This window comes from Hyperolius riggenbachi, chromosome 2 (genome assembly GCF_040937935.1).
Source record: "Hyperolius riggenbachi isolate aHypRig1 chromosome 2, aHypRig1.pri, whole genome shotgun sequence".
Taxonomy (NCBI): Eukaryota; Metazoa; Chordata; class Amphibia; order Anura; family Hyperoliidae; genus Hyperolius; species Hyperolius riggenbachi.
The window spans coordinates 26,680,870-26,705,471 of record NC_090647.1 but is presented as its reverse complement, the minus strand read 5'-3'; the positions used below and the strand labels follow the sequence as shown (position 1 = coordinate 26,705,471).

The 24,602-nt window shown below is 50.2% G+C and overlaps 1 protein-coding gene across 1 annotated transcript in view; it reads left to right on the top strand.

Moving 5' to 3' along the window:
- The window catches only part of LOC137542918 (zinc finger BED domain-containing protein 4-like), a 275,159-nt gene extending 253,326 nt beyond the window's left edge, over nucleotides 1-21,833 (top strand). The window contains exons 2-3 of the mRNA XM_068264642.1: nucleotides 17,884-19,395; nucleotides 20,515-21,833. Of these exons, the coding sequence (XP_068120743.1) occupies nucleotides 18,194-19,395; nucleotides 20,515-21,205 (1,893 nt within the window). The 5' untranslated portion in view covers nucleotides 17,884-18,193 and the 3' untranslated portion in view covers nucleotides 21,206-21,833. The remainder of the gene's footprint in view (nucleotides 1-17,883; nucleotides 19,396-20,514) is intronic.
- The last annotated feature ends 2,769 nt before the right edge of the window (nucleotides 21,834-24,602 follow it).

Sequence of the window (24,602 nt, the reverse complement as noted above, 5' to 3'; positions counted from 1 at the left end):
TCCTTTGCTAGGCGGCTGACTCCTTGTTTGTCAAGGTGCTTGTTGTTGTACAGATGGTCGGTTGTGATTGTGGTGTGCTGTGCCAGTTGTATGTCTGGTGAGGATCTGAGACTGGAGGCCAGCTCTGCATTGATCTGTGTAATTGTCTGGTGAGGAATGTCTCTTCTTGGGAGCAGGGAAGAGAGGATAATCTTTGTGTGGGGAATTTCTGCTGTGCCCTTTTAACCAGTTGTGACAGTTTGTATGTGATGGTTTCTTGGTCTGTGGTGTTTTCTTGTATAATGTCATTGGTGCCGGTGTGCAGGATGAGATGTTTTGGGTCGGTGAAATAAGGCTCATTAATGACCTGTGTTACTTGTTCAATAGTTGAAGTGATGATTTGATGGCATGCATCCCTGAAAGAGTCTTCTTATGTCCAGGTATTTTCCATTAGAGTCTATAACCAGCTCAATGTCAGGACTGCGATGTTTATAGGAGCGATTTGCTTGGTGTTTAGGCTTGGGCTGTGGGTTGTTGGATGAGGCTGTGTTGGCAGTATTTGAGAGGGGGCTGGATGGCTGTGATTGTCACTAGTCTCTTGGGTGATTATTGTATCCTGTGTGATGTGCGGAGCACTGTCTTTGGTCGGCATAGGTTTTGTGGGGGCCTTTGTGCTTTTTGTTGTCTCCTCTAACTTTTGTGGCTGTTTAATATTTTTAATTTCCTGATCTCCTCTTTAAGTTGTGAGTTTTCCTCCTGTAGTTTTTGTAGGGAAATGTTGATATCATGCAAGGCTGCAGTGTGCTCAGCTTTCATCCTGGCTATTTCTTCTCTCAGTTGATCATTTGCATTTTTCACACCTTGGCTGCTTTTCCTTTCTTCCCTGAAAAAGGGTGAAGTCCCTTTCTAATTGGGACAGACTTTCTCTGAGAGTCTCCAGGGAGGGGTGTGAGAAGCCTGGTGTCTGGTCTCTGGAGAGGGGCTGTTGTTTTGGAGATTGGTCTTCAGCCTTCTCTCTAGGAGCAGTCCTTGCAGATGATTTACGACCATTGTTTGTGTTGACAGAGTTTGTCTGGTTTTCTTTAAAGTTAATTGCAAGTCTTTCAATATCAGGATAACTCTTTTCAAATATATTTAAGTAACGTTCTGCCCCCTGGATCAAGACACTGCCATTGTGGTATACAGTTACTGTAAGTGTAGTAACCTCTGGGTCCTCCTTGTCTTTTATTCTGATTTGTCTCCCATTCGTGATGCCATTTTTTTTTAATGCTTTTTTCAAATTTTTTACAAATGGCAGTATGCCAAGCTTGGGTGTCATGTGTAAAAAATATCAGGTTTGTTCTTACTCTAGGGTTAGAGGAATAGTCAGCAAACAGAGTCTCTGGCATGCTTTTAGCTAGCTTCAGTCTTTCTTCTTCTTTGCATCATTGCTTTTATTGCCAGGAGAGTAAACAATCTCCCGAGTGCCAGACCTCCTGCTGCTAGATGTGCTGGGCTTATCTGCATCCTGGCTTGCCTTTTTGATCTGCTGGCTCTAATATGGTTTCCATTGTGAATCCCTTGATAAACTTTTTCCTATTTCTATAAGTAATATTCAGCAGAAATGCCCTTACCTTGTTTTCTGCAGGTTTGGTCACGTACGTACGTAGCGTGGATCAGGGGGGCTGGCCCTAGAGCTGCGCAGCCGCACTCGCGGCCAGGCGGACTGCGCAGCCGCGGCCAAAGGAAGCGGCCATATTGCGGGTGGCAGGAGAGCCCGACCCGGGCCGTGGGGTCGGCAGCCGGCCCGGGGGGCTAATGAGCGGGGGGACCCGGCGGATCGGCACGGAGGGCGCGGACGGCGTCCTCCGTGCCATAAAAGATGAGGCAGGTAATTTACTTTTTTTAGCATTTTCGCCTCGTAAGTCCTTTAAAGGAGTTGTCAGGCAATCTATAATAAAATGATTGGTACTTACCGGGGGCTTCCTCCAGCCCCAAGCTCCCAGGACCTCCCTCGCCGCAGCTCCGCCCGCAGCCGTTCGCCGGAGCTCCGACCCCGATCCCCGGCGATGACGTCAGTGCGACCTCCAGGTCGCTCTGTACTGCGCCTGCATGAGCGGAGCTGTCAATCACCACCACATGAGCCGGAGGGGTCTGCGCAAGCGCAGAACTACTGCCTGCGCAGTCCGCTCCAGTCCACCGAAATATTTTAAGCAACGTTCTGCCCCCTGGATCAAGACACTGCCATTGTGGGTATACAGTTACTGTAAGTGTAGTAACCTCTGGGTCCTCCTTGTCTTTTATTCTGATTTGTCTCCCATTCGTGATGCCATTTTTTTTAATGCTTTTTTCAAATTTTTCACAGATGGCAGTATGCCAAGCTTGGGTGTCATGTGTAAAAAATATCAGGTTTGTTCTTACTCTAGGGTTAGAGGAATAGTCAGCAAACAGGGTCTCTGGCATGCTTTTAGTTAGCTTCAGTCTTTCTTCTTTCTTTGCATCATTGCTTTTATTGCCAGGAGAGTAAACAATCTCCCGAGTGCCAGACCTCCTGCTGCTAGATGTGCTGGGCTTATCTGCATCCTGGCTTGCCTTTTCATCTGCTGGCTCTAATATGGTTTCCATTGTGAATCCCTTGATAAACTTTTTCCTATTTCTATAAGTAATATTCAGCAGAAATGCCCTTACCTTGTTTTCTGCAGGTTTGGTCAGTTCTGGGGTTACTCTCTGCTGGTGTTAGGATCTGTTGGTTGGCTGGAGCTGGCTGCTGCTGCTTGTTGCTTTTCCTCTGAGTGACACAGCTTGTTTATCCTTTTATAGGTGGTTATCTTCTCCATTCAGAGCTTTTGCTTTTTAATCTTTAGTCTTTTTATTCTTTAGACTTCCATAGGCTCCTCTGGTTTCCATGTTATGTCTTGGTCTTGGCTGTGTCTTGGTTGTGTCCTTTGTGTCCATTCAGTTGCCCATTACAAGGTAAAATTGGTAAAGTTTCAGGAGCTCATGTTCAGTGCTGCCATTGTCTCTGGCTGCTTTCTCTCTCTCTCTCTCTCTCTCTGCTTCTCTCTCTCTCTCTCTCTGCTTCTCTCTCTCTCTCTCTGCTTCTCTCTCTCTCTCCCTCTCTGCTTCTCTCTCTCTCTCTCTCTCTCTCTCTCTCTCTCCCTCTCTGCTTCTCTCTCTCTCTCTCTCTCTCTCTCTCTCTCTCTCTCTCTCTGCTTCTCTCTCTCTCTCTCTGCTTCTCTCTCTCTCTCTCTCTCTGCTTCTCTCTCTCTCTCTCTCTCTCTCTCTCTGCTTCTCTCTCTCTCTCTCTGCTTCTCTCTCTCTCTCTCTCTCTCTCTCTCTCTCTCCCTCTCTGCTTCTCTCTCTCTCTCTCTCTCCCTCTCTGCTTCTCTCTCTCTCTCTCTCTCCCTCTCTGCTTCTCTCTCTCTCTCTCTCTCCCTCTCTGCTTCTCTCTCTCTCTCTCTCTCTCTCTCTCCCTCTCTGCTTCTCTCTCTCTCTCTCTCTCCCTCTCTGCTTCTCTCTCTCTCTCTCTCTCTCTCCCTCTCTGCTTCTCTCTCTCTCTCTCTCCTCTCTGCTTCTCTCTCTCTCTCTCTCTCTCTCTCTCTCTCTCTCTCTCTCCCTCTCTGCTTCTCTCTCTCTCTCTCTCTCTCTCTCTGCTTCTCTCTCTCTCTCTCTCTCTCTCTCTCTCTCTCTGCTTCTGTCTCTCTCTCTCTCTCTCTCTCTCTCTCTCTCTCTGCTTCTGTCTGTCTCTCTCTCTCTCTCTCTCTCTCTCTCTCTCTGCTTCTGTCCATCTCTCTCTCTCTCTCTCTCTCTCTCTCTCTCTGCTTCTGTCCATCTCTCTCTCTCTCTCTCTGCCTCTGTCCATCTCTTTCTCTCTCTCTCTCTCTCTCTCTCTCTCTCTCTCTCTCTCTCTCTCTCTCTCTCTCTCTCTCTCTCTCTCTCTCTCTCTCTCTCTCTCTGCCTCTCTGTCCATTTCTCTCCCACCCTCTGTATCTCTCTGTCCATCTCTTGCTGCTCCTCTGTCTCTCTCTGCCTCTCTCACCATGTCTCTCTCTGTCCATCTCTCTCTCACCCTCTGTTTCTTTGTGCCTCTTTCCTTCTCTCTCACCCTCCATCTCTCTCTGTCTATCTCTCTCAAACCCCCTCCCACCACCACCACCACTATCTGCTTCTCAAACCACCCAAATCCAAATCCAAATCCAAAAAAGCTTTATTGGCAGGACCAAATACATTTAGCATTGCCAAAGCAAAATAGAACATTAACGTGGGGGGGGGGGGGGGGGTTGTGGGAATAAGGGAAGGACATGGGTATACAGTCCATAGGGGGATGTACGGGATGGTATGGGGGGGATGGGGTATATAGTCCATAGGGGAGGGGGGTTTAGGCATACAGTCCATAGGGGAGGGGAGTATGGGGTTATACAGTCCATGTGTTATCATGTTCCTCTCAGTTGGTGGCAGGCCGTGACATATCGGGCAGCTATTTGCACAGTTTCTTCCTCTTCCCCCAGTATGATATAGAGTTTCCTCTCCTCATCTGTGGAGGTGAAATCTGCAATGTGGGCGGGAGAGTCTTTGGAAATGGGCGGTCCTCAACGGTGTATATTTGCTGCAGTGTAGCAGGAAGTGGGCCTCATCCTCCAGGACCCCCTGGTCACATTGCCTGCATAGTCTCTCCTCCCGGGGCTTCCATGTCTGTCTGTGTCGTCCTGTCTCTATCTCCAGGTTGTGGGCGCTCAGACGGTACAGGCTCAAGGCCTGTCTATCTTTGTGGTGGTGTATCCTCTCCAGCTATGGGGCCATTGTGTACTCCCTCTGTAGTGATTGGTAGATAGTGAGTTTCTGGGAGTTCTTTATGTCACTTCTCCATTCCTCTATGTATCGGTCCTTGCAGCTTTCTATCATTCCTTTTATTTGGGCTTTTGTCAGCCTGTGTTGGTGGTCTTCGCTGGGCTGGCTCTTGACGTTTTGTTTCAGAGAGCGTGGTATGGCCTCCCCACCCTGGCTCAGTGAGGCTTTATGGTGGTAAGTGCTGGGGTTGCTGCTCTGTATATGCGCCCAATATGAGAGCGCCCTCTGCTGGATAGTCAGCCATAGTGGGAATCTGCCTAGCTCTGCCCGGCAAGCTGAGTTCGAAGTGCTGCGATGGACTTGGAGAAGATACTTGCAGAACTCTAGATGGAAGATTTCTGTTGGGCTGGAGTCCCATTTTGATTGGTCAGGGTAGGTGACCGGGCCCCATACCTCACTGCTATAGAGCAGGATTGGGGTGATGATGCTGTTGAATATCTTTACCCAGACTCTCACCGGTGGTTTTAGGTGGTAAAGTTGCCTTCTGATGGCATAAAACGTTCTGCAGGCTTTTTCCTTCAGGGCCTCTACTGCTGGTTTAAAGCTCCCAGTTTGGTTAATTTCCAGCCCCAGGTAGGTGTAACTGTTTGTGGTCTCCAGTGGGCAGCCATTTAATATAAATGAGGAGGTGGGCATTTTTAGATTTTTTCTCTGGAACACCATCACTTTTGTCTTCTTTGGGTTGATGGGCAGTGCCCATGTGGTGCAGAAACTCTCCAGTACTGCCAGGCTGTCCTGTAGGCCCCTTTCTGTTGGGGAGAGCAGCAGGAGATCATCTGCATACAGCAGGAACTTCACCTCGTGGTCATGCAAGAGGAGGCCTGGTGCTGGGGAGGATTCCAGGGCTACAGCCAGTTGGTTAATAAATATGTTAAAGAGCGTTGGGCTCAAACTGCAGCCCTGCCTGACTCCTCGACCCTGCTTGAAGAACGCGCTTCTCTTCCCGTCCACTTTCACACTGCATTGGTTCCCAGTATATGAACTCTTGATGACATCATAGATTCTACCTCCTATTCCGCTCTCTAGGAGTTTTAGGAAAAGGCCTGGGTGCCACACCGAGTCAAACGCCTTCTTAAAATCCACAAAGCAAGCGTGTATTTTGCCGCGTGAGCTGTGGACATGGGTCTTGATAAGGCTGTGCAGTGTGTAGATGTGGTCGGCTGTGCGGTGGTTTGGCATGAACCCAGCTTGGCTTTTGCTGAGTATGTCCTGCTGTGTGAGGAAGGAGAGGATCCTTTTATTGATGATGCTGTTAAACAGTTTCCCCAGTGTACTGCTGACACAGATTCCTCTGTAGTTTGCTGGATCATATCTGTCTCCATTCTTGTAGATGGGTGTTATGAGGCCTTCACTCCAGGCCTGAGGAAAGAAGCCCGCACTCAGGATAAGGTTGAAAAGTCTTGCGAGTGCCTCATGTATGTCCGGGGGGCTGTATTTGATCATCTCTGGCAGGATGCCATCGGTACCGCTAGCCTTCTTACATTTTATCAGCTTTGTTCTTTCTCTTATTTCCTCCATCGTGATTGGTGTATCCAGGGGGTTTTGAAAGTCCTTGATTGTCTCCTCCATGTCCTTCAGCTTTGCGGCTATTTGTTTCTGTTCCGGGGTTTGGGCATTTTCTGGGATGTCTTTGTAGAGGTCCCTGAAGTAGTGGAGCCAGATGTGGCCATTTTGGATGTGTAGAGGGCTTTTCTTGGGCTTAGTCCCAATGTGGTTCCAGGTCTCCCAGAATGAGTTGTCTTGGAGGGAGTCCTCCAGCTGTTGGAGTTTGTGGGAGATGTGGCTCTGTTTTTTCCGCCTGAGGGTGTCTTTGTATTGTCTCTGTAGGTGGTTATGGGCTTCCCTTAGGTCCTGGTTGTTGGGGTCTCTGTGCTTTTGGTTAGAGGCTGCCCTTAGAGAATTACGTAGAGCCTTGCACTCACTGTCAAACCATTTTTGGGACTGTTTATTTGTGGATCTCTTAAAGTTGGTCTGCTTGAGGCCGGCGAGTACTGCCATGTTATATAAGATGTTGCTGAAGTCCTTCACTGCATGGTTGACACCTTGTTTGTTTGGTTCATATAGGTTGGTATGAAAGTTTGTCAGCAGTTCTTGGATTTTGGCAGTGTTGGTCATGTTGGTGAATTTGATGGCAGACTCTTTGGGCCATTTGAAGGATGGTGGCAGCTTGTAGAGACCGTTCTGGTGAGGTTGCTGTGTGGTTGGTTTATCGGTGGATTTCAGGTACAGCAGGATTTGGTTGTGGTCTGACAGGTGTGTTTCAGGGGTGACTATGAGGGCATTGATGTTTATGGGATCTGTGTCTGTGACAGCATAATCTACCACACTGCTGCCTACATGTGAGTTCATAGTAGATCTCCCAAGAGAGTCACCCCTGGTTCGCCCATTCATTATGTATAGGCCGAGGCTCCGACACAGGTTCAACAGGGCTTTCCCACTTTTGTTTACTGTCTTGTCATAGCTGTTTCTTGCTGTCTGCATTGGTTCCTGGTAGTATCTCTCTCCTCCAAGTATGTATGTGTTTCCCTCAGAGGTCAGATAGTCCTTCTCTGTGCCTGTTCTCGCATTAAGGTCTCCATAGATGAGTACTCTGCCCTGAGACTGGAAGTGGCTGGCTTCTCTTTGTAGGACCTCATAGATGTCAGGTTTGTAGTAAGGGGACTCTGTTGGGGGGATGTATGCTGCACACAGGTACATGTCAGACTGAGAGGTGAGGATGGAGCTGTTTATTTTGATCCAGATGTGGCTGTCTCCTCGTTTGATTGCTTTGATGTGCTCTGTGAGCTCCTCCTTATACCAGATTAGTATGCCTCCTGAACGGCGGCCCTGTTTAATGTTCCTGTTTTTCTGGGCAGATATGGAGAATTCCCGATACCCCAAGGGTACGAAAGATTCATCCTCTGCCCGGGTCCATGTCTCCAGGAGGATTTGGATATCAATGTTTTCAAGTCTCTTTTTAAAGTCTGGATCATTTGTTTTGGATCCAAAAGCTGAGGCGTTCAGCCCTTGGATGTTCCAGCTACTGATGATAAGGGATGTCATTTTGAGTCGGTTTACCTTGTAATGAGCAGAAATTTTCATAGGACTCAGTATTTTCAGGGGGAGGGTGGACACTGTTGTGGGTGTCACCTCAATCTGCTTTGTATATTGATAAGCAAAGTTCTGATTTCCGCCATGATGCTACCCTCTGTTGCTTTGTGTTGCCATTGTGGGGCAGGCGGTTTCCTACATGTTTGCCATGCTTGTGGGCTCTCTCTCTGGTGTTGGGACATTGTGGTTTGCTGTCTGATTGTTGAGTTGGGGCTTTCTTGGAGTCTCTGGGGTCTACTTAGCACCATGTCCTTTAGTTCCTTTGCTAGGCGGCTGACTCCTTGTTTGTCAAGGTGCTTGTTGTTGTACAGATGGTCGGTTGTGATTGTGGTGTGCTGTGCCAGTTGTATGTCTGGTGAGGATCTGAGACTGGAGGCCAGCTCTGCATTGATCTGTGTAATTGTCTGGTGAGGAATGTCTCTTCTTGGGAGCAGGGAAGAGAGGATAATCTTTGTGCTGGGGAATTTCTGCTGTGCCCTTTTAACCAGTTGTGACAGTTTGTATGTGATGGTTTCTTGGTCTGTGGTGTTTTCTTGTATAATGTCATTGGTGCCGGTGTGCAGGATGAGATGTTTTGGGTCGGTGAAATAAGGCTCATTAATGACCTGTGTTACTTGTTCAATAGTTGAAGTGATGATTTTGATGGCATGCATCCCTGGAAAGAGTCTTCTTATGTCCAGGTATTTTCCATTAGAGTCTATAACCAGCACAATGTAAGGACTGCGATGTTTATAGGAGCGATTTGCTTGGTGTTGAGGCTTGGGCTGTGGGTTGTTGGATGAGGCTGTGTTGGCAGTATTTGGAGAGGGGGCTGGATGGCTGTGATTGTCACTGGTCTCTCGGGTGATTATTGTATCCTGTGTGTTGTGCGGAGCACTGTCTTTGGTCGGCACAGGTTTTGTGGGGGCCTTTGTGCTTTTTGTTGTCTCCTCTAACTTTTGTGGCTGTTTTAATATTTGTAATTTCCTGATATCCTCTTTAAGTTGTGAGTTTTCCTCCTGTAGTTTTTGTATGGAAATGTTCATATCATTCAAGGCTGCAGTGTGCTCAGCTTTCATCCTGGCTATTTCTTCTCTCAGTTGATCATTTGCATTTTTCACACCTTGGCTGCTTTTCCTTTCTTCCCTGAAAAGGATGAAGTCCCTTTCTAATTGGGACAGACTTTCTCTGAGAGTCTCCAGAGAGGGGTGTGAGAAGCCTGGTGTCTGGTCTCTGGAGAGGGGCTGTTGTTTTGGAGATTGGTCTTCAGCCTTCTCTCTGGGAGCAGTCCTTGCAGATGATTTACGACCATTGTTTGTGCTGACAGAGTTTGTCTGGTTTTCTTTAAAGTTAATTGCAAGTCTTTCAATATCAGGATAACTCTTTTCAAATATATTTAAGTAACGTTCTGCCCCCTGGATCAAGACACTGCCATTGTGGTATACAGTTACTGTAAGTGTAGTAACCTCTGGGTCCTCCTTGTCTTTTATTCTGATTTGTCTCCCATTCGTGATGCCATTTTTTTTAATGCTTTTTTCAAATTTTTTACAAATGGCAGTATGCCAAGCTTGGGTGTCATGTGTAAAAAATATCAGGTTTGTTCTTACTCTAGGGTTAGAGGAATAGTCAGCAAACAGAGTCTCTGGCATGCTTTTAGCTAGCTTCAGTCTTTCTTCTTTCTTTGCATCATTGCTTTTATTGCCAGGAGAGTAAACAATCTCCCGAGTGCCAGACCTCCTGCTGCTAGATGTGCTGGGCTTATCTGCATCCTGGCTTGCCTTTTGATCTGCTGGCTCTAATATGGTTTCCATTGTGAATCCCTTGATAAACTTTTTCCTATTTCTATAAGTAATATTCAGCAGAAATGCCCTTACCTTGTTTTCTGCAGGTTTGGTCACGTACGTACGTAGCGTGGATCAGGGGGGCTGGCCCTAGAGCTGCGCAGCCACACTCGCGGCCAGGCGGACTGCGCAGCCGCGGCCAAAGGAAGCGGCCATATTGCGGGTGGCAGGAGAGCCCGACCCGGGCCGTGGGGTCGGCAGCCGGCCCGGGGGGCTAATGAGCGGGGGGACCCGGCGGATCGGCACGGAGGGCGCGGACGGCGTCCTCCGTGCCATAAAAGATGAGGCAGGTAATTTACTTTTTTTAGCATTTTCGCCTCGTAAGTCCTTTAAAGGAGTTGTCAGGCAATCTATAATAAAATGATTGGTACTTACCGGGGGCTTCCTCCAGCCCCAAGCTCCCAGGACCTCCCTCGCCGCAGCTCCGCCCGCAGCCGTTCGCCGGAGCTCCGACCCGATCCCCGGCGATGACGTCAGTGCGACCTCCAGGTCGCTCTGTACTGCGCCTGCATGAGCGGAGCTGTCAATCACCACCACATGAGCCGGAGGGGTCTGCGCAAGCGCAGAACTACTGCCTGCGCAGTCCGCTCCAGCCCACGTGGCGGTGATTGACAGTGCCGCTCACGCAGGCGCAGTACAGAGCGACCTGGAGGTCGCACTGACGTCATCGTCGGGGGCCAGGATGGAGCTGCGGCGAACGGCTGCGGGCAGAGCTGCGACGAGGGAGGTCCTGGGAGCTTGGGGCTGGAGGAAGCCCCCGGTAAGTACCACTTATTTTATTATAGATTGCCTGATGACTCCTTTAACTCCAAGGCATAGCTAGTCTAATGTCCTAGATTGGTATTATTATTATTACCACCATGTTGTTTTTTTTTTTTTATATAGCATTGACCTCTTTTGCAGCACTTTACAAAGTACATAGTCATGCCACTGACTGTCCTCAGAGGAGCTCACACTTTAATCCCTACCATAGTCTAATGTCCCTCCATATTATAATATGTATTTATACAGCACAGTCATCTTCTGCAGCACTTTACAGAGTACATAGTCATGTCTCTGACTGTCCTTAGAGGAACTCATAATCTAATTCATGTCGTATGGTAACTAGGACATTACTTTATAGTAAAGGAGGGGGACTTTATGCAAAGTTTTGCTGGGAAGCAGTGTTTCTGAATTACAATGCTGCTAAGTTCATGTACATTTGGCCCTGTCCATAATACATCATGACCACGCCCATCTTCCGATGCATGGTCATGCTCTTTTTTTCACCGCAATCATGGGATGTGTGGGCCCCAGGTTGAAATTTCTCTGGTGGGCCCCAGGGGTCCCAGTCCGACCCTGGCTGCACCCCTCACTATGCCGCACCCCTCATTGTGCACCCCAACACCTCTCACTCTGCTGCACCCCAGCACTCCTCACTCTGCTGTACCCCTCACTGTGCACCCCTCACTCTGCTGCACCCCTCACTGTGCACCCCAACACCTCTCACTCTGATGCACCCCTGACTGTGCACCCCAAAACCTCTTACTCTGGTGCACCCCTGACTGTGCACCCCAACACCTCTCACACTGCTGCAACCCTGACTGTGCACCCCAACACCTCTCACTCTGCTGCACCCCTGACTGTGCACCCCAACACCTCTCACTCTGATGCACCCCTGACTGTGCACCCCAACACCTCTCACTCTGATGCACCCCTCACTGTGCACCCCAACACCTCACTCTGCTGCACCCCTCACTGTGCACCCCAACACCTCTCACTCTGCTGCACCCCTGACTGTGCACCCCAACACCTCTCACTCTGCTGCACCCCTCACTGTGCACCCCAACACCTCTCACTCTGATGCACCCTTCACTGTGCACCCCAACACCTCTCACTCTGCTGCACCCCTCACTGTGCACCCCAACACCTCTCACTCTGCTGCACCCCTCACTGTGCACCCCAACACCTCTCACTCTGATGCATCCCTCACTGTGCACCCCAACACCTCTCACTCTGCTGCACCCCTCACTGTGCACCCCAACATCTCTCACTCTGCTGCACCCCTCACTGTGCACCGCAACACCTCTCACTCTGCTGCACCCCTCACTAGGCACCCCAACACCTCTCACTCTGCTGCACCCCTCACTGTGCACCCCAACACCTCTCACTCTGCTGCACCCCTCACTGTGCACCCCAACACCTCTCACTCTGCTGCACCCCTCACTGTGCACCCCAACACCTCTCACACTGCTGCACCCCTCACTGTGCACCCCAACACCTCACTCTGCTGCACCCCTCACTGTGCACCCCAACACCTCTCACTCTGCTGCACCCCTTACTGTGCACCCCAACACCTCTCACTCTGCTGCACCCCTGACTGTGCACCCCAACACCTCTCACTCTGCTGCACCCCTCACTGTGCACCCCAACACCTCACTCTGATGCACCCCTCACTGTGCACCCCAACACCTCTCACTCTGCTGCACCCCTGACTGTGCACCCCAACACCTCTCACTCTGGTGCACTCCTCACTGTGCACCCCAACACCTCTCACTCTGCTGCACCCCTTACTGTGCACCCCAACACCTCTCACTCTGCTGCACCCCTCACTGTGCACTGCAACACCTCTCACTCTGATGCACCCCTCACTGTGCACCCCAACACCTCACTCTGCTGCACCCCTCACTGTGCACCCCAACACCTCTCACTCTGCTGCACCCCTCACTGTGCACCCCAACACCTCACTCTGATGCACCCCTCACTGTGCACCCCAACACCTCTCACTCTGCTGCACCCCTCACTGTGCACCCCAACACCTCTCACTCTGCTGCACCCCTCACTGTGCACCCCAACACCTCACTCTGCTGCATCCCTCACTGTGCACCCCAACACCTCTCACTCTGCTGCACCCCTGACTGTACACCCCAACACCTCTCACACTGCTGCAACCCTGACTGTGCACCCCAACACCTCTCACTCTGCTGCACCCCTGACTGTGCACCCCAACACCTCTCACTCTGATGCACCCCTGACTGTGCACCCCAACACCTCTCACTCTGATGCACCCCTCACTGTGCACCCCAACACCTCACTCTGCTGCACCCCTCACTGTGCACCCCAACACCTCTCACTCTGCTGCACCCCTGACTGTGCACCCCAACACCTCTCACTCTGCTGCACCCCTCACTGTGCACCCCAACACCTCTCACTCTGCTGCACCCCTGACTGTGCACCCCAACACCTCTCACTCTGATGCACCCCTCACTGTGCACCCCAACACCTCTCACTCTGATGCACCCCTCACTGTGCACCCCAACACCTCTCACTCTGATGCATCCCTCACTGTGCACCCCAACACCTCTCACTCTGCTGCACCCCTCACTGTGCACCCCAACATCTCTCACTCTGCTGCACCCCTCACTGTGCACCACAACACCTCTCACTCTGCTGCACCCCTCACTAGGCACCCCAACACCTCTCACTCTGCTGCACCCCTCACTGTGCACCCCAACACCTCTCACTCTGCTGCACCCCTCACTGTGCACCCCAACATCTCTCACTCTGCTGCACCCCTCACTGTGCACCCCAACACCTCTCACTCTGATGCACCCCTGACCGTGCACCCCAACACCTCTCACTCTGATGCACCCCTCACTGTGCACCCCAACACCTCACTCTGCTGCACCCCTCACTGTGCACCCCAACACCTCTCACTCTGCTGCACCCCTGACTGTGCACCCCAACACCTCTCACTCTGCTGCACCCCTGACTGTGCACCCCAACACCTCTCACTCTGATGCACCCCTCACTGTGCACCCCAACACCTCTCACTCTGATGCACCCCTGACCGTGCACCCCAACACCTCTCACTCTGATGCACCCCTCACTGTGCACCCCAACACCTCTCACGCTGATGCACCCCTCACCGTGCACCCCAACACCTCTCACTCTGATGCACCCCTCACTGTGCACCCCAACACCTCTCACTCTGCTGCACCCCTCACTGTGCACCCCAACACCTCTCACTCTGCTGCACCCCTGACTGTGCACCCCAACACCTCTCACTCTGATGCACCCCTCACTGTGCACCCCAACACCTCTCACTCTGATGCACCCCTCACTGTGCACCCCAACACCTCTCACTCTGATGCATCCCTCACTGTGCACCCCAACACCTCTCACTCTGCTGCACCCCTCACTGTGCACCCCAACATCTCTCACTCTGCTGCACCCCTCACTGTGCACCACAACACCTCTCACTCTGCTGCACCCCTCACTAGGCACCCCAACACCTCTCACTCTGCTGCACCCCTCACTGTGCACCCCAACACCTCTCACTCTGCTGCACCCCTCACTGTGCACCCCAACATCTCTCACTCTGCTGCACCCCTCACTGTGCACCCCAACACCTCTCACTCTGCTGCACCCCTCACTGTGCACCCCAACACCTCTCACACTGCTGCACCCCTCACTGTGCACCCCAACACCTCACACTGCTGCACCCCTCACTGTGCACCCCAACACCTCTCACTCTGCTGCACCCCTTACTGTGCACCCCAACACCTCTCACTCTGCTGCACCCCTCACTGTGCACTGCAACACCTCTCACTCTGCTGCACCCCAACACCTCTCACTCTGCCGCACCCCTCACTGTGCACCCCAACACCTCTCACTCTGCTGCACCCCTGACTGTGCACCCCAACACCTCACTCTGATGCACCCCTCACTGTGCACCCCAACACCTCTCACTCTGCTGCACCCCTCACTGTGCACTGCAACACCTCTCACTCTGCTGCACCCCAACACCTCTCACTCTGCCGCACCCCTCACTGTGCACCCCAACACCTCTCACTCTGATGCACCCCTGACTGTGCACCCCAACACCTCACTCTGATGCACCCCTCACTGTGCACCCCAACACCTCACTCTGATGCACCCCTCACTGTGCACCCCAACACCTCTCACTCTGCTGCACCCCTCACTGTGCACCCCAACACCTCTCACTCTGCTGCACCCCTGACTGTGCACCCCAACACCTCTCACTCTGCTGCACCCCTGACTGTGCACCGCAACACCTCTCACTCTGCTGCACCCCTGACTGTGCACTCCAACACCTCTCACTCTGGTGCACCCCTCACTGTGCACCCCAACACCTCTCACTCTGCTGCACCCCTCACTGTGCACCCCAACACCTCTCACTCTGCTGCACCCCTCACTGTGCACCCCAACACCTCTCACTCTGCTGCACCCCTCACTGTGCACTGCAACACCTCTCACTCTGCTGCACCCCTCACTGTGCACCCCAACACCTCACTCTGCTGCACCCCTCACTGTGCACCCCAACACCTCTCACTCTGCTGCACCCCTCACTGTGCACCCCAAAACCTCACTCTGATGCACCCCTCACTGTGCACCCCAACACCTCTCACTCTGCTGCACCCCTCACTGTGCACCCCAACACCTTTCACTCTGCTGCACCCCTCACTGTGCACCCCAACACCTCACTCTGCTGCATCCCTCACTGTGCACCCCAACACCTCTCACTCTGCTGCATCCCTCACTGTGCACCCCAACACCCCTCACTCTGCTGCACCCCTCACTCTGCTGTACCCCTTACTGTGCACCCCAACACCTTTCACTCTGCTGCACCCCTCACTGTGCACCCCAGGCTGTCTCCTGTTGCGTGGATCGCGGGGTTGGCCCTAGAGCTGCGCAGCCGCACTCGTGTCTGTGTGGACTGCGCAGCCGCGACCTGCTCAAGCGGCCATTTTAGTAGAGGCAGGAGAGCCCCCGGCCAGGGGGCTAATGAGCAGCGGGGACCCGGCGGAACGGCATGGAGGGCGTGGATGGCGTCCTCCGTGCATTAAAATACAGTGCAGTTTCTAGGCTAAAATGCACCCAGGGCGAGTGTGTAAAAATTGCGCCCCCCCCCCCCCCAAGCAAGGTATGGGTGCCCGCAGTATAGGTTAGCCAGGTCTAGTTGCACTTAGTATAGGTCCCCCCAGTATAGGTAGCCTGAATAGGTATCCCAGTATAGGTAGCCAGGCATAGGTGAGCCAGTATAGTTGCCCCCGCTATAGGTTAGCCAGGTAGGTGCCTCCAGTATAGGTAGCCAGTATAGTTGCCCCCAGTATAGGTTAGATAGGCAGGCGCCCCCGGTATAAGTTAGTTAGGTAGGTGCCCCAGTACAGGTTAGCTAGGTGGGTGCCTCTAATATAGGTAGCCAGAATAGTTGCCCCCAGCATAGGTTAGATAGGTAGGTTCCCCCCAGTATAGGTTAGATGGGTAGCTGCCCCCCAGTATAGGTTAGATGGGGTAGGTGCCCCCCAGTATAGGTTAGATTAGGTAGCTGCTCCCCAGTATAGGTTAGATTAGGTAGCTGCCCCCCAGCGTAGGTTAGATTAAGTAGGTGCCCCCCAGTGTAGGTTAGATTAGGTAGGTTCCCCCCAGTATAGGTTAGATAGGTAGGTGCCCCCCAGCGTAGGTGAGATTAGGTAGCTGCCCCCCAGTATAGGTTAGATTAGGTAGCTGCCCCCCAGCATACGTTAGATTAGGTAGCTGCCCCCCAGTATAGGTTAGATTAGGTAGCTGCCCCCCAGCGTAGGTTAGATTAAGTAGGTGCCCCCCAGTGTAGGTTAGATTAGGTAGGTGCCCCCCAGTGTAGGTTAGATTAGGTAGCTGCCCCCCAGTATAGGTTAGATTAAGTAGCTGCCCCCCAGCGTAGGTTAGATTAAGTAGGTGCCCCCCAGTGTAGGTTAGATTAGGTAGGTGCCCCCCAGTGTAGGTTAGATAGGTAGGTGCCCCCCAGCGTAGGTTAGATTAGGTAGCTGCCCCCCAGTATAGGTTAGCTTAGGTTGGTGCCCCCCAGGGTAGGTTACATTAGGTAGGTGCCCCCCAGGGTAGGTTAGATTAGGTAGGTGCCCCCCAGTATAGGATAGATAGGTAGGTGCCCCCCAGTGGGTTAGATTAGGTAGCTGCCCCCCCCCCCCCTTCCAGTATAGGCTAGATTAGACAGGTGCCCCCCAGTATAGGATAGATAGGTAGGTGCCCCCCAGCGTAGGTTAGATAGGTAGCTGTCCCCCATAATGGAGGGGGGAGCCGCAGCCGCTGGGAGGGCAGCCCGACCTCTCCCTCCCTCTCCCCGGGCCGCCCTCCGTGCTCCCCCCTCAGATGCAGAGCGCAGCAGCAGCAGCAGCAGCCAGGGAGGAAGCGCTGTAAACAACATACCTCCCTGCGTTCCAAGCGCTGCTCTCTCGCTGCCGGTCTCTTCCTCTCTGCCTATACGATGATGCACACGCTGGTTCCTGTTAGCCGGAACTAGTGTGTGCATCATCGTATAGGCGGCAGAGAGGAAGAGACCGGCGGCGAGAGAGCAGCGCTTGGAACGCAGGGAGGTATGTTGTTTACAGCGCTTCCTCCCTGGCTGCTGCTGCTGCGCTCTGCATCTGAGGGGGGAGCACGGAGGGCGGCCCAGGAGAGGGAGGGAGAGGTCGGGCTGCCCTCCCAGCGGCTCCGGCTCCCCCCTCCATTTCAGCGCCCACCTCCCAACAGCGCCCCGGGCGGCGGCACGGGCCGCACGGCGCTAAAAACGGGCCTGTTAAAATATCATGCAGGTATTTCACTTTTTTTTTACTATTTGGCCTCGTGAGTCCTTTAAAACAGAACTAAAAGTAAAATATATCAGTGAAGTTGACACATAGTTTGCTATACTATCAGCCAGGCTTGAACGGAATGTACAGTGCAGAGAAAGTCCTGTCCTGCTAGACATTTCACCCCCAGTCTGCTTCCCTAGTAAAATGATTCAGAGATTCGGTTCAAAGATCCAGATCTTTTCATTGAACCGATTCGAATCATCCGAATCCTTGAAAAGATCCGGACTTCCCATCTCTACAGGATATGACATGGTCAATCTGAGTACTCCAGTCACCTGACAGTCTAGTCCAATCAGAACCCAGCCTCACTCTGAGATCTAGAATCTAGCCAGACATGCCAGCAGCCATCTTAGAGACAGAATCTTCAGAGCTTATGAGAGAGACAGAGCAGAGAAACTGCCTTTAAGATCCTATGAGGTGAAAATAGGTGAGCTATCTTGGTTTATGTATACTGATTCATGCTGCTAATGACAATGTTAGTAGTTATATGTTAGAATTTATACTGAATACTGTTTTTGTATGTTTCTCCCTAGCTCTACCGCTCGCTTGAAACTGCTATGATCGCATTCTACCAATATTGCTCAAGTTGTGATCATCTTTGTTCCTGATTGCCTACCCTGATGTTACCCAATAAAGGAAAGTATCTTTGTACCAGCGTTATGTTAAAGTCTTTCAAGGATCCGAGGACAGTTACATGGAGTTCAGGATAAGATAACCTTCCCCACCTAGGAAAGACTTCTCTTGGCCTTATCCCCTCCAGTGAGAGATAACATTTTATTTCCTGCCCGTACTTCAGAAACTGAGGAGTCCTGGTTTACCCTGAGCTTGCTGGGTACTTTTAAAATGTCAAAAAGAAAAATAAGTAATATATGGGTTTATTTTGAGGAGGTTGATCCTAATAAAGCAAAATGCAAAATCTGTAAAAAGGTATATTCAACCTACGGAGGATCAACTTCAAATTATAAGCGGCATCTGCGAATAAATCACCCGAGAGAAGTCCTAACGCAAATTAGACAAAAGAGCACAGCAAAATCAAGACGACCATCAGCAGGCAAAGCAGCAACATCAGCACCCTGCACAATTAGCATCCCCACAACAGAATCATCCACCACATCTGGAGGAGGCGCGACTTCTCAAAGACCAGGGCAAAGTCGCACAACCAGTTGTGTAAGACCACCAACTACCCTCTTCAAACAATCCAAAGTGGATGAGGAGTTGGTGAGGATGATAGCATTGGACTTCCAACCGTTTTCGATCGTTGATGACAGAGGATTTAAAAATTTTGTGGCGACTATTGATCCTACATACTTCTTGCCACACAGAGAGACTCTAACAACAACTTTGATGCCAAGTATGTATGTGAGAACTAAGGCACATGTAATGGAGTGTGTAAATGATGCATCAGCTGTTTGTCTGACCACTGACTGCTGGACATCTCGAACAACAGTTAGTTTTATGGCAGTAACTTGTCATTATATTAATAAGGACTTTAAACTGATGTCCTCTCTTCTGGACTGCTTTCCTTTTACAGAGAGACACACAGCTGACAACTTAGCGGCTGAGCTTCAAAACATTTGTGAAGAGTGGGGCATAACCAACAAAGTCAGTGCTTGTGTCTCTGACAACGCAAGCAATATCAAAGCAGCCATTCAGAAGGTTGGTTGGAAGAATGTGGCCTGCTTTGCCCATACGCTAAACCTAATTGTGAGGGAAAGCTTAAAAAAAATACAGGACACCGTGGCGAAGGTTAAGAATGTTGTGGAATATGTACATAGAAGCACCATTGCATCTGAAAGACTAAAAGCGACACAAAGGCAAATGGGCCTCGAAGAGCTGAGGCTCAAACAAGATGTTGTCACAAGGTGGAATTCCACTTATTATATGCTGAAACGATTTCTCGAGCAGAAGGAAGCCATAATTTCAACCCTTGCCTTGGTCAACCCCAGCCTTCCAACCCTGACTCTGGATGAGTGGGACATAATAAAAGCTGCTTGTGAGATCTTAAAGCCCTTTGAGGAGGTTACGGTGGAAATCAGCGCAGACAGGTTTGTATGAATTTATTATACCTTATAACCATTTACATTTTTGAAAAACTCTGGTTAGTTATCAAGTAACCCTTGTACTCTTGCATTGCAAGATTTAGTAGCTTGTTTAGTCTAGGGAGGAGAGGTAGTAACACTTTTATTTTTATTTGACCTACATTAGCTCCGTGTTCATTAATAGGAAAGGTGTCTCTACATCAGGCGATTTTAGGACATAATGGACTTTCCAAAATTGTAATCAAGGGGTAATCGTCTGATGTATGGCCAAGTTAAAGGTGCTCGACCAACCAATTTTGGGGAATTTTGAGTAATACATCACGTTATTTTCTCGATAGTGCAAGATTTTCAGCTGCAGTTGTTTGGTCAGCTGTACATCGATACGGCAACCAATTTTTGGAACGAGTGATGAAACGACGAAACACCTGCCGCTGCCCTTAATGTGTAATGTACCCTTGTGTGTGCATTGTTACCTGTCCTGAGGTCCCACTTTAGCATTCTTCCACCGATTCTTGCGCCGGGCTGCTGGCGCATAGCATGTGACGTCAACACGCTATGTGCCAGCAGCATAGTGCAAGAGCCGGTGGAAGAATGAGGAAGTGGGAACTCATGGGCACAGGACAGGCAGGGGCAAACTCTGACTCTGTTAAGTTTCCCAGAGCTGCTCGATGCTCTGTACACACACTGTTGCTACATCCAAAGTCAACTGTATCAGGGAAAGAAAGGGGGCGGGGCTGTGAGCTGCAGGATACCTACAGACATTCTGGTGTCTCAACTTGTGACTGTTCCCAGACACTACAATAGCCCTGGTCTGAGAGGGGGATTCTGGGCAGCTCGTTTGCCTATGACAGGTAACCTATGATATACACACACAGAGGTACATTATATATTAGGGCGGGAAGCGACGGTGTGGAAGTGGCAGGCTTGACCAATTCTTTTAAGATTTCATGCTGAAATCTGATGGGAATTGGTCTGCTGGTGTATGCGCAGGAAGGATAAAGATCCAAATCTCTCTCTAATTAGATTTGATTTGAGAGAGATTGGTCTCTATCTAATCTGCCCATAATTGCCTAATGTATATGTATAGCCACTATAAGTCCTCTCCTTTCTTTTTCATTATAACAGATATGTGACCGCATCTAAGGTAATTCTGATGGCAAGAGAGCTTCAAGAAACTGTGCTACGTTTATGGGATGCTGCTTTGTCCAATCATGGCCCTGTTCTTGCAATGATGGATACACTATCGATGGAAATGAGTAGTCGTTTTCATCAAATGGAGTACTTTCGTCCGCTTGCTGAGGCCACTTTATTAGATCCTCGCTTTAAACAAAAAGCTTTCCATGACACAGCAGCAGCAGATGAAGCTTCCAAAAATATAATTACAGCTGTTGCAAGAACTCTGTGTAGTAACCAGCATCAAGTGGACCTCACTGACCCGCCAACCACTCCCGCTCCCCAGTCTGAACGTACAGCTTCTTTTTGGGAGGACTTTGATGAAGAAGTGGCTGAATCAAGCACAGTTAGCGACCCTATGTCATCTAGAGCAACGGCAGAAATGCGAAGCTATCTCGCCGAGCCTTTGATTCCAAAGACTGATGATCCACTAGCCTGGTGGAAAGCCAGGCAGTCAATTTATGAGGGCCTGACGGCAATCATGAAGACAAAATTATGTATAGTAGCCACCTCTGTGCCTGCAGAGAGAATATTTTCCAAAGCAGGCCAAATCATCTCTAAGAGAAGAAACTGGCTAAATCCTAGCATGGTTAGGCAACTGGTTTTTCTCAATGCAAATCTCCCATCTCCTGCAGACCGCTAACTCTTTAGATTCTTATTGTTCTTGATTCAGGTTCTATTTTTATTATTTTTGTTTTATTGTTCTTCTTTGGTTGTTCACTTATATGTTTCTTTGCCAGATACTTGCCTAATGAGAGGGAAGGCTCTGAGTCCTATAGAGCCTTCCCTGTCTTCGTTCCTGCACTGTGTCATCCATTCGCAGTGTCCGACTGAAACTTCATCAATCTTCAGAAGCCAGAGTGCTCCTGAAGATGGGCTTGGTCTGTACTGCGCATGCACAAGTGTGCCCTCTAGCATACTTGTGCATGCGCAGTATGGTGCCACCTGTCTTTGGGAGCACTTGGGCTTCCGAAGATTGCTGAAGTCTCCCGCAGCGAGGGATTCAAACAAGAAGAAGCGGTCTCTGACCAATCAGTCGGAGACTGCTTCTGGGGGACACAGTGCAGGAATGAGGGGGGCCCCAGGAGGAGAGGGAAGGCTCTAAAGGACCCAGAGCCTTTCCTCTCATTAGGTAAGTGTAATCGGACTTTTCTTTCCTTTTTTTTTTTTTTTTTTTTTTTTTTTGATTTAGGTTTGCTTTAAAGAGTAGTACGTTGAAGAAAAAAAGTTTTTGTACTTTTTGCACAGATTACATTGTTGTTTTATTATTGTTGTGGTTAATTAAAACTTAATAACTCTAACTCTGTTGTGTCATTTTTGCAATTGCTTGTGTATATGTTACGGCCAGAACCCGAAGTTTGGCTACTTCTAGTTCTGGCCGGCCACTTCGGGTTCTGGCCGGCCAATTAGCGAAGTGGCCGCTGCGCTGCGGCCAATGTTAGAAATGGATTGTTTACTCTGATATTAATGTATCTTCTGGCCGCAGCGCAGCGGCCAAACGTATTAATTTGTTGCAATTAGGCCGGCGGCAATGTAACAATTCAAGCCGCCAGCTTTTTATCTGCCTTTCTCTCCTTCTCCCCCCCCCCCCCCCCCCGCCTTTCTCTCCTCCTTCCCCCCGCCTCTCTCGCTCTCCTATGGGCAGCCGGAGGGGACACGAGTGTCCCCCCGGAGTCGTTCGTCGCGGCAGGGAAGCCTGCCGTTCTTGCAGAGCGGGTGCTGGCAGAAGCAATGTCTGCAGCCTCCCCGCTCTGCTGCCCCTGCTGCGACGAACGACTCTGGGGGACTCGCGTGTCCCCCGCCGGCTGGCCATAAGAGGAGAGAGAGAGAGGCAGATAAAAAGCCGGCGGCTTGAATTGTTACATTGCCGCCGGCTTAATTGCAACAAATTAACTAAGTGGTTATACGTTTGGCCGCTGCGCTGCGGCCAGAAGATACATTAATATCAGAGTAAACAATCCATTTCTAACATTGGCCGCAGCGCAGCGGCCACTTCGCAAATTGGCCGGCCAGAACCCGAAGTGGCCGGCCAGAACTAGAAGTGGCCAAACTTCGGGTTCTGGCCGTAACATATATAAGAGCAGCTGCTGTTCCGTACTAGTAGCATAACTCCCAACTGTCCCTTTTTTGGAGGGACAGTCCCTTTTTGGGAGCCCTGTCCCTCTTTCACCCTCATGTGTCCCTCTTTCAGGACTTTGTCCCTCTTTCTATGTAAATATATTTATATACTAAAAATGTATTTGATTGACTATACACTTTATTCCCATCCTTTAAATTGATATATTACTAATTTTAAAATGTATGAAGGAAAATGAACTAGGATAGAAAGGACCAGTGTGGTTTGAATGATAAAACATATTTTTCTTATGAAATCTTTATGGTATGCTTGACTAGAGGTGTGGTGAGGGTGTGGCCAGGGGTGTGGCTTAAGTGTCCCTTTTTCTTATCTCAAAGTTGGGAGATATGTAGTAGTACTAGACTAGTCAGGAGCTGAGGCTGTGAAGTCTAAATCCCTGAGTGCGCTGGGCCTGGGAGGAGTTCCTTCTTTCACTCAAGTGATTAAAGGGCACTGAAGCGGGAGGGATATGAAGGCTGCCATATTTATTTCCTTTTAAGCAATACCAGTTCCAAGGTTGTCCTGCTGTTCCTCTGCCTATAATGCTTTTAGCCATAGCCCCTGCACAAGCATGCAGCAGATCAGGTGTTTCAGATTTTATTGCCAGATCTGACAAGATTAGTTGCATGCTTGTTTTAGGTGTGATTAAGACACTGCTGCAGCCAAATAGATCAGCAGGGCTGCCAGGAAACTGGTGTTGCTTAAAAGAAAATAAATATGAGAGCCTGGGAGGTGTTCATTCTCTTTTACTCAGTGCAGCTGCAGTTCCTGACTCATCCACTGAACTGATTTGGTTCAGTGTGATGAGTCAGATCACTCGACTCACAGGAAAGAACCGGCTCAAATGAACCGATCACTCATGAACCGGACATCACTAGGTGATGCACTCCTCCCCCGGAAGTGGAGCTGAATCAAACACAATGCAGACACATGTAGCAGCTAGATAGCTGCAATGAGCCCGGCCAGCCCACTGAAACTCTTTCTGTCAGGGAACGTTGGTTAGGGCTCCCTGCATTACTGGCAATCTCATGGGGTTTTTATTGCAAAATAGCTAAGAATCATTAAAAAAATGCAGGCTAGCACAGCTACTACTGGGTGCCTGGGCTGCTGCAGGAAGCTGGATGGCATAATACAATGTACAGTAATGTCAGCTTGCAGAGCAGAGGACACACAGACTGCTCAGCTGGCTTGCAGTCTGAGTGTTCCTGTCTCTACCTGAACTGCTGACACTGCACTGTGCTTTTCACTTGTACTGGGCTCCCTCCCCCACAGATAAGGAACCAGGGGCGGACTGGCCAGGGGGGAAGGGGGGCAATCTCCCCCCAGGCCTCCTTTCATTCAGTGATTTGGGGCAGGTCTGGTGTCTGGTGTATTCAGGTTTGTTATTGTAATGCAATGTGAAACACTGTTAGCTGATAAAAGTGCAATTAGAGGGCAGGCAGCTGGTAAATATACACAGCATGATGCAGAGCTTGCCTGGAGGGTCCGTGGGCAAACATCTGTCTTGTCTCTCCCCATTGTGATAATGACTGCATGTGTGGATAAGGCTTTAAACAAGTTGAAAAGTTTTTGACAGTCCCTAGACTCCAGGAGGGCTGCTTTCTGACTTGTGTGAGAGGCTGGCAGGGACAGGAGTCATATTATAGGCAAGTAGCCTCTGTGTGATGTGAAACTGCAATACAGCTCTGCTCCATCTCAGGCTATTCTCAGTTTCTCTCCACTCCTCCTTTCTCTGGGCTAGTGCAAGCCAAAATCGCAATAGCAATCACTAGCAATTTGTGGGTGTGATTTTGTGAAACAATTTTTCAGAGCTTTTTTTGAATGTATCGCTCCAAAAAATGTTACATGTAGCGTGTTTGCGATTTTAAAAAAAATCACAACGCTGCTGTGAGAACACCGTCATAGGGTAACATTAGCCAAGCAC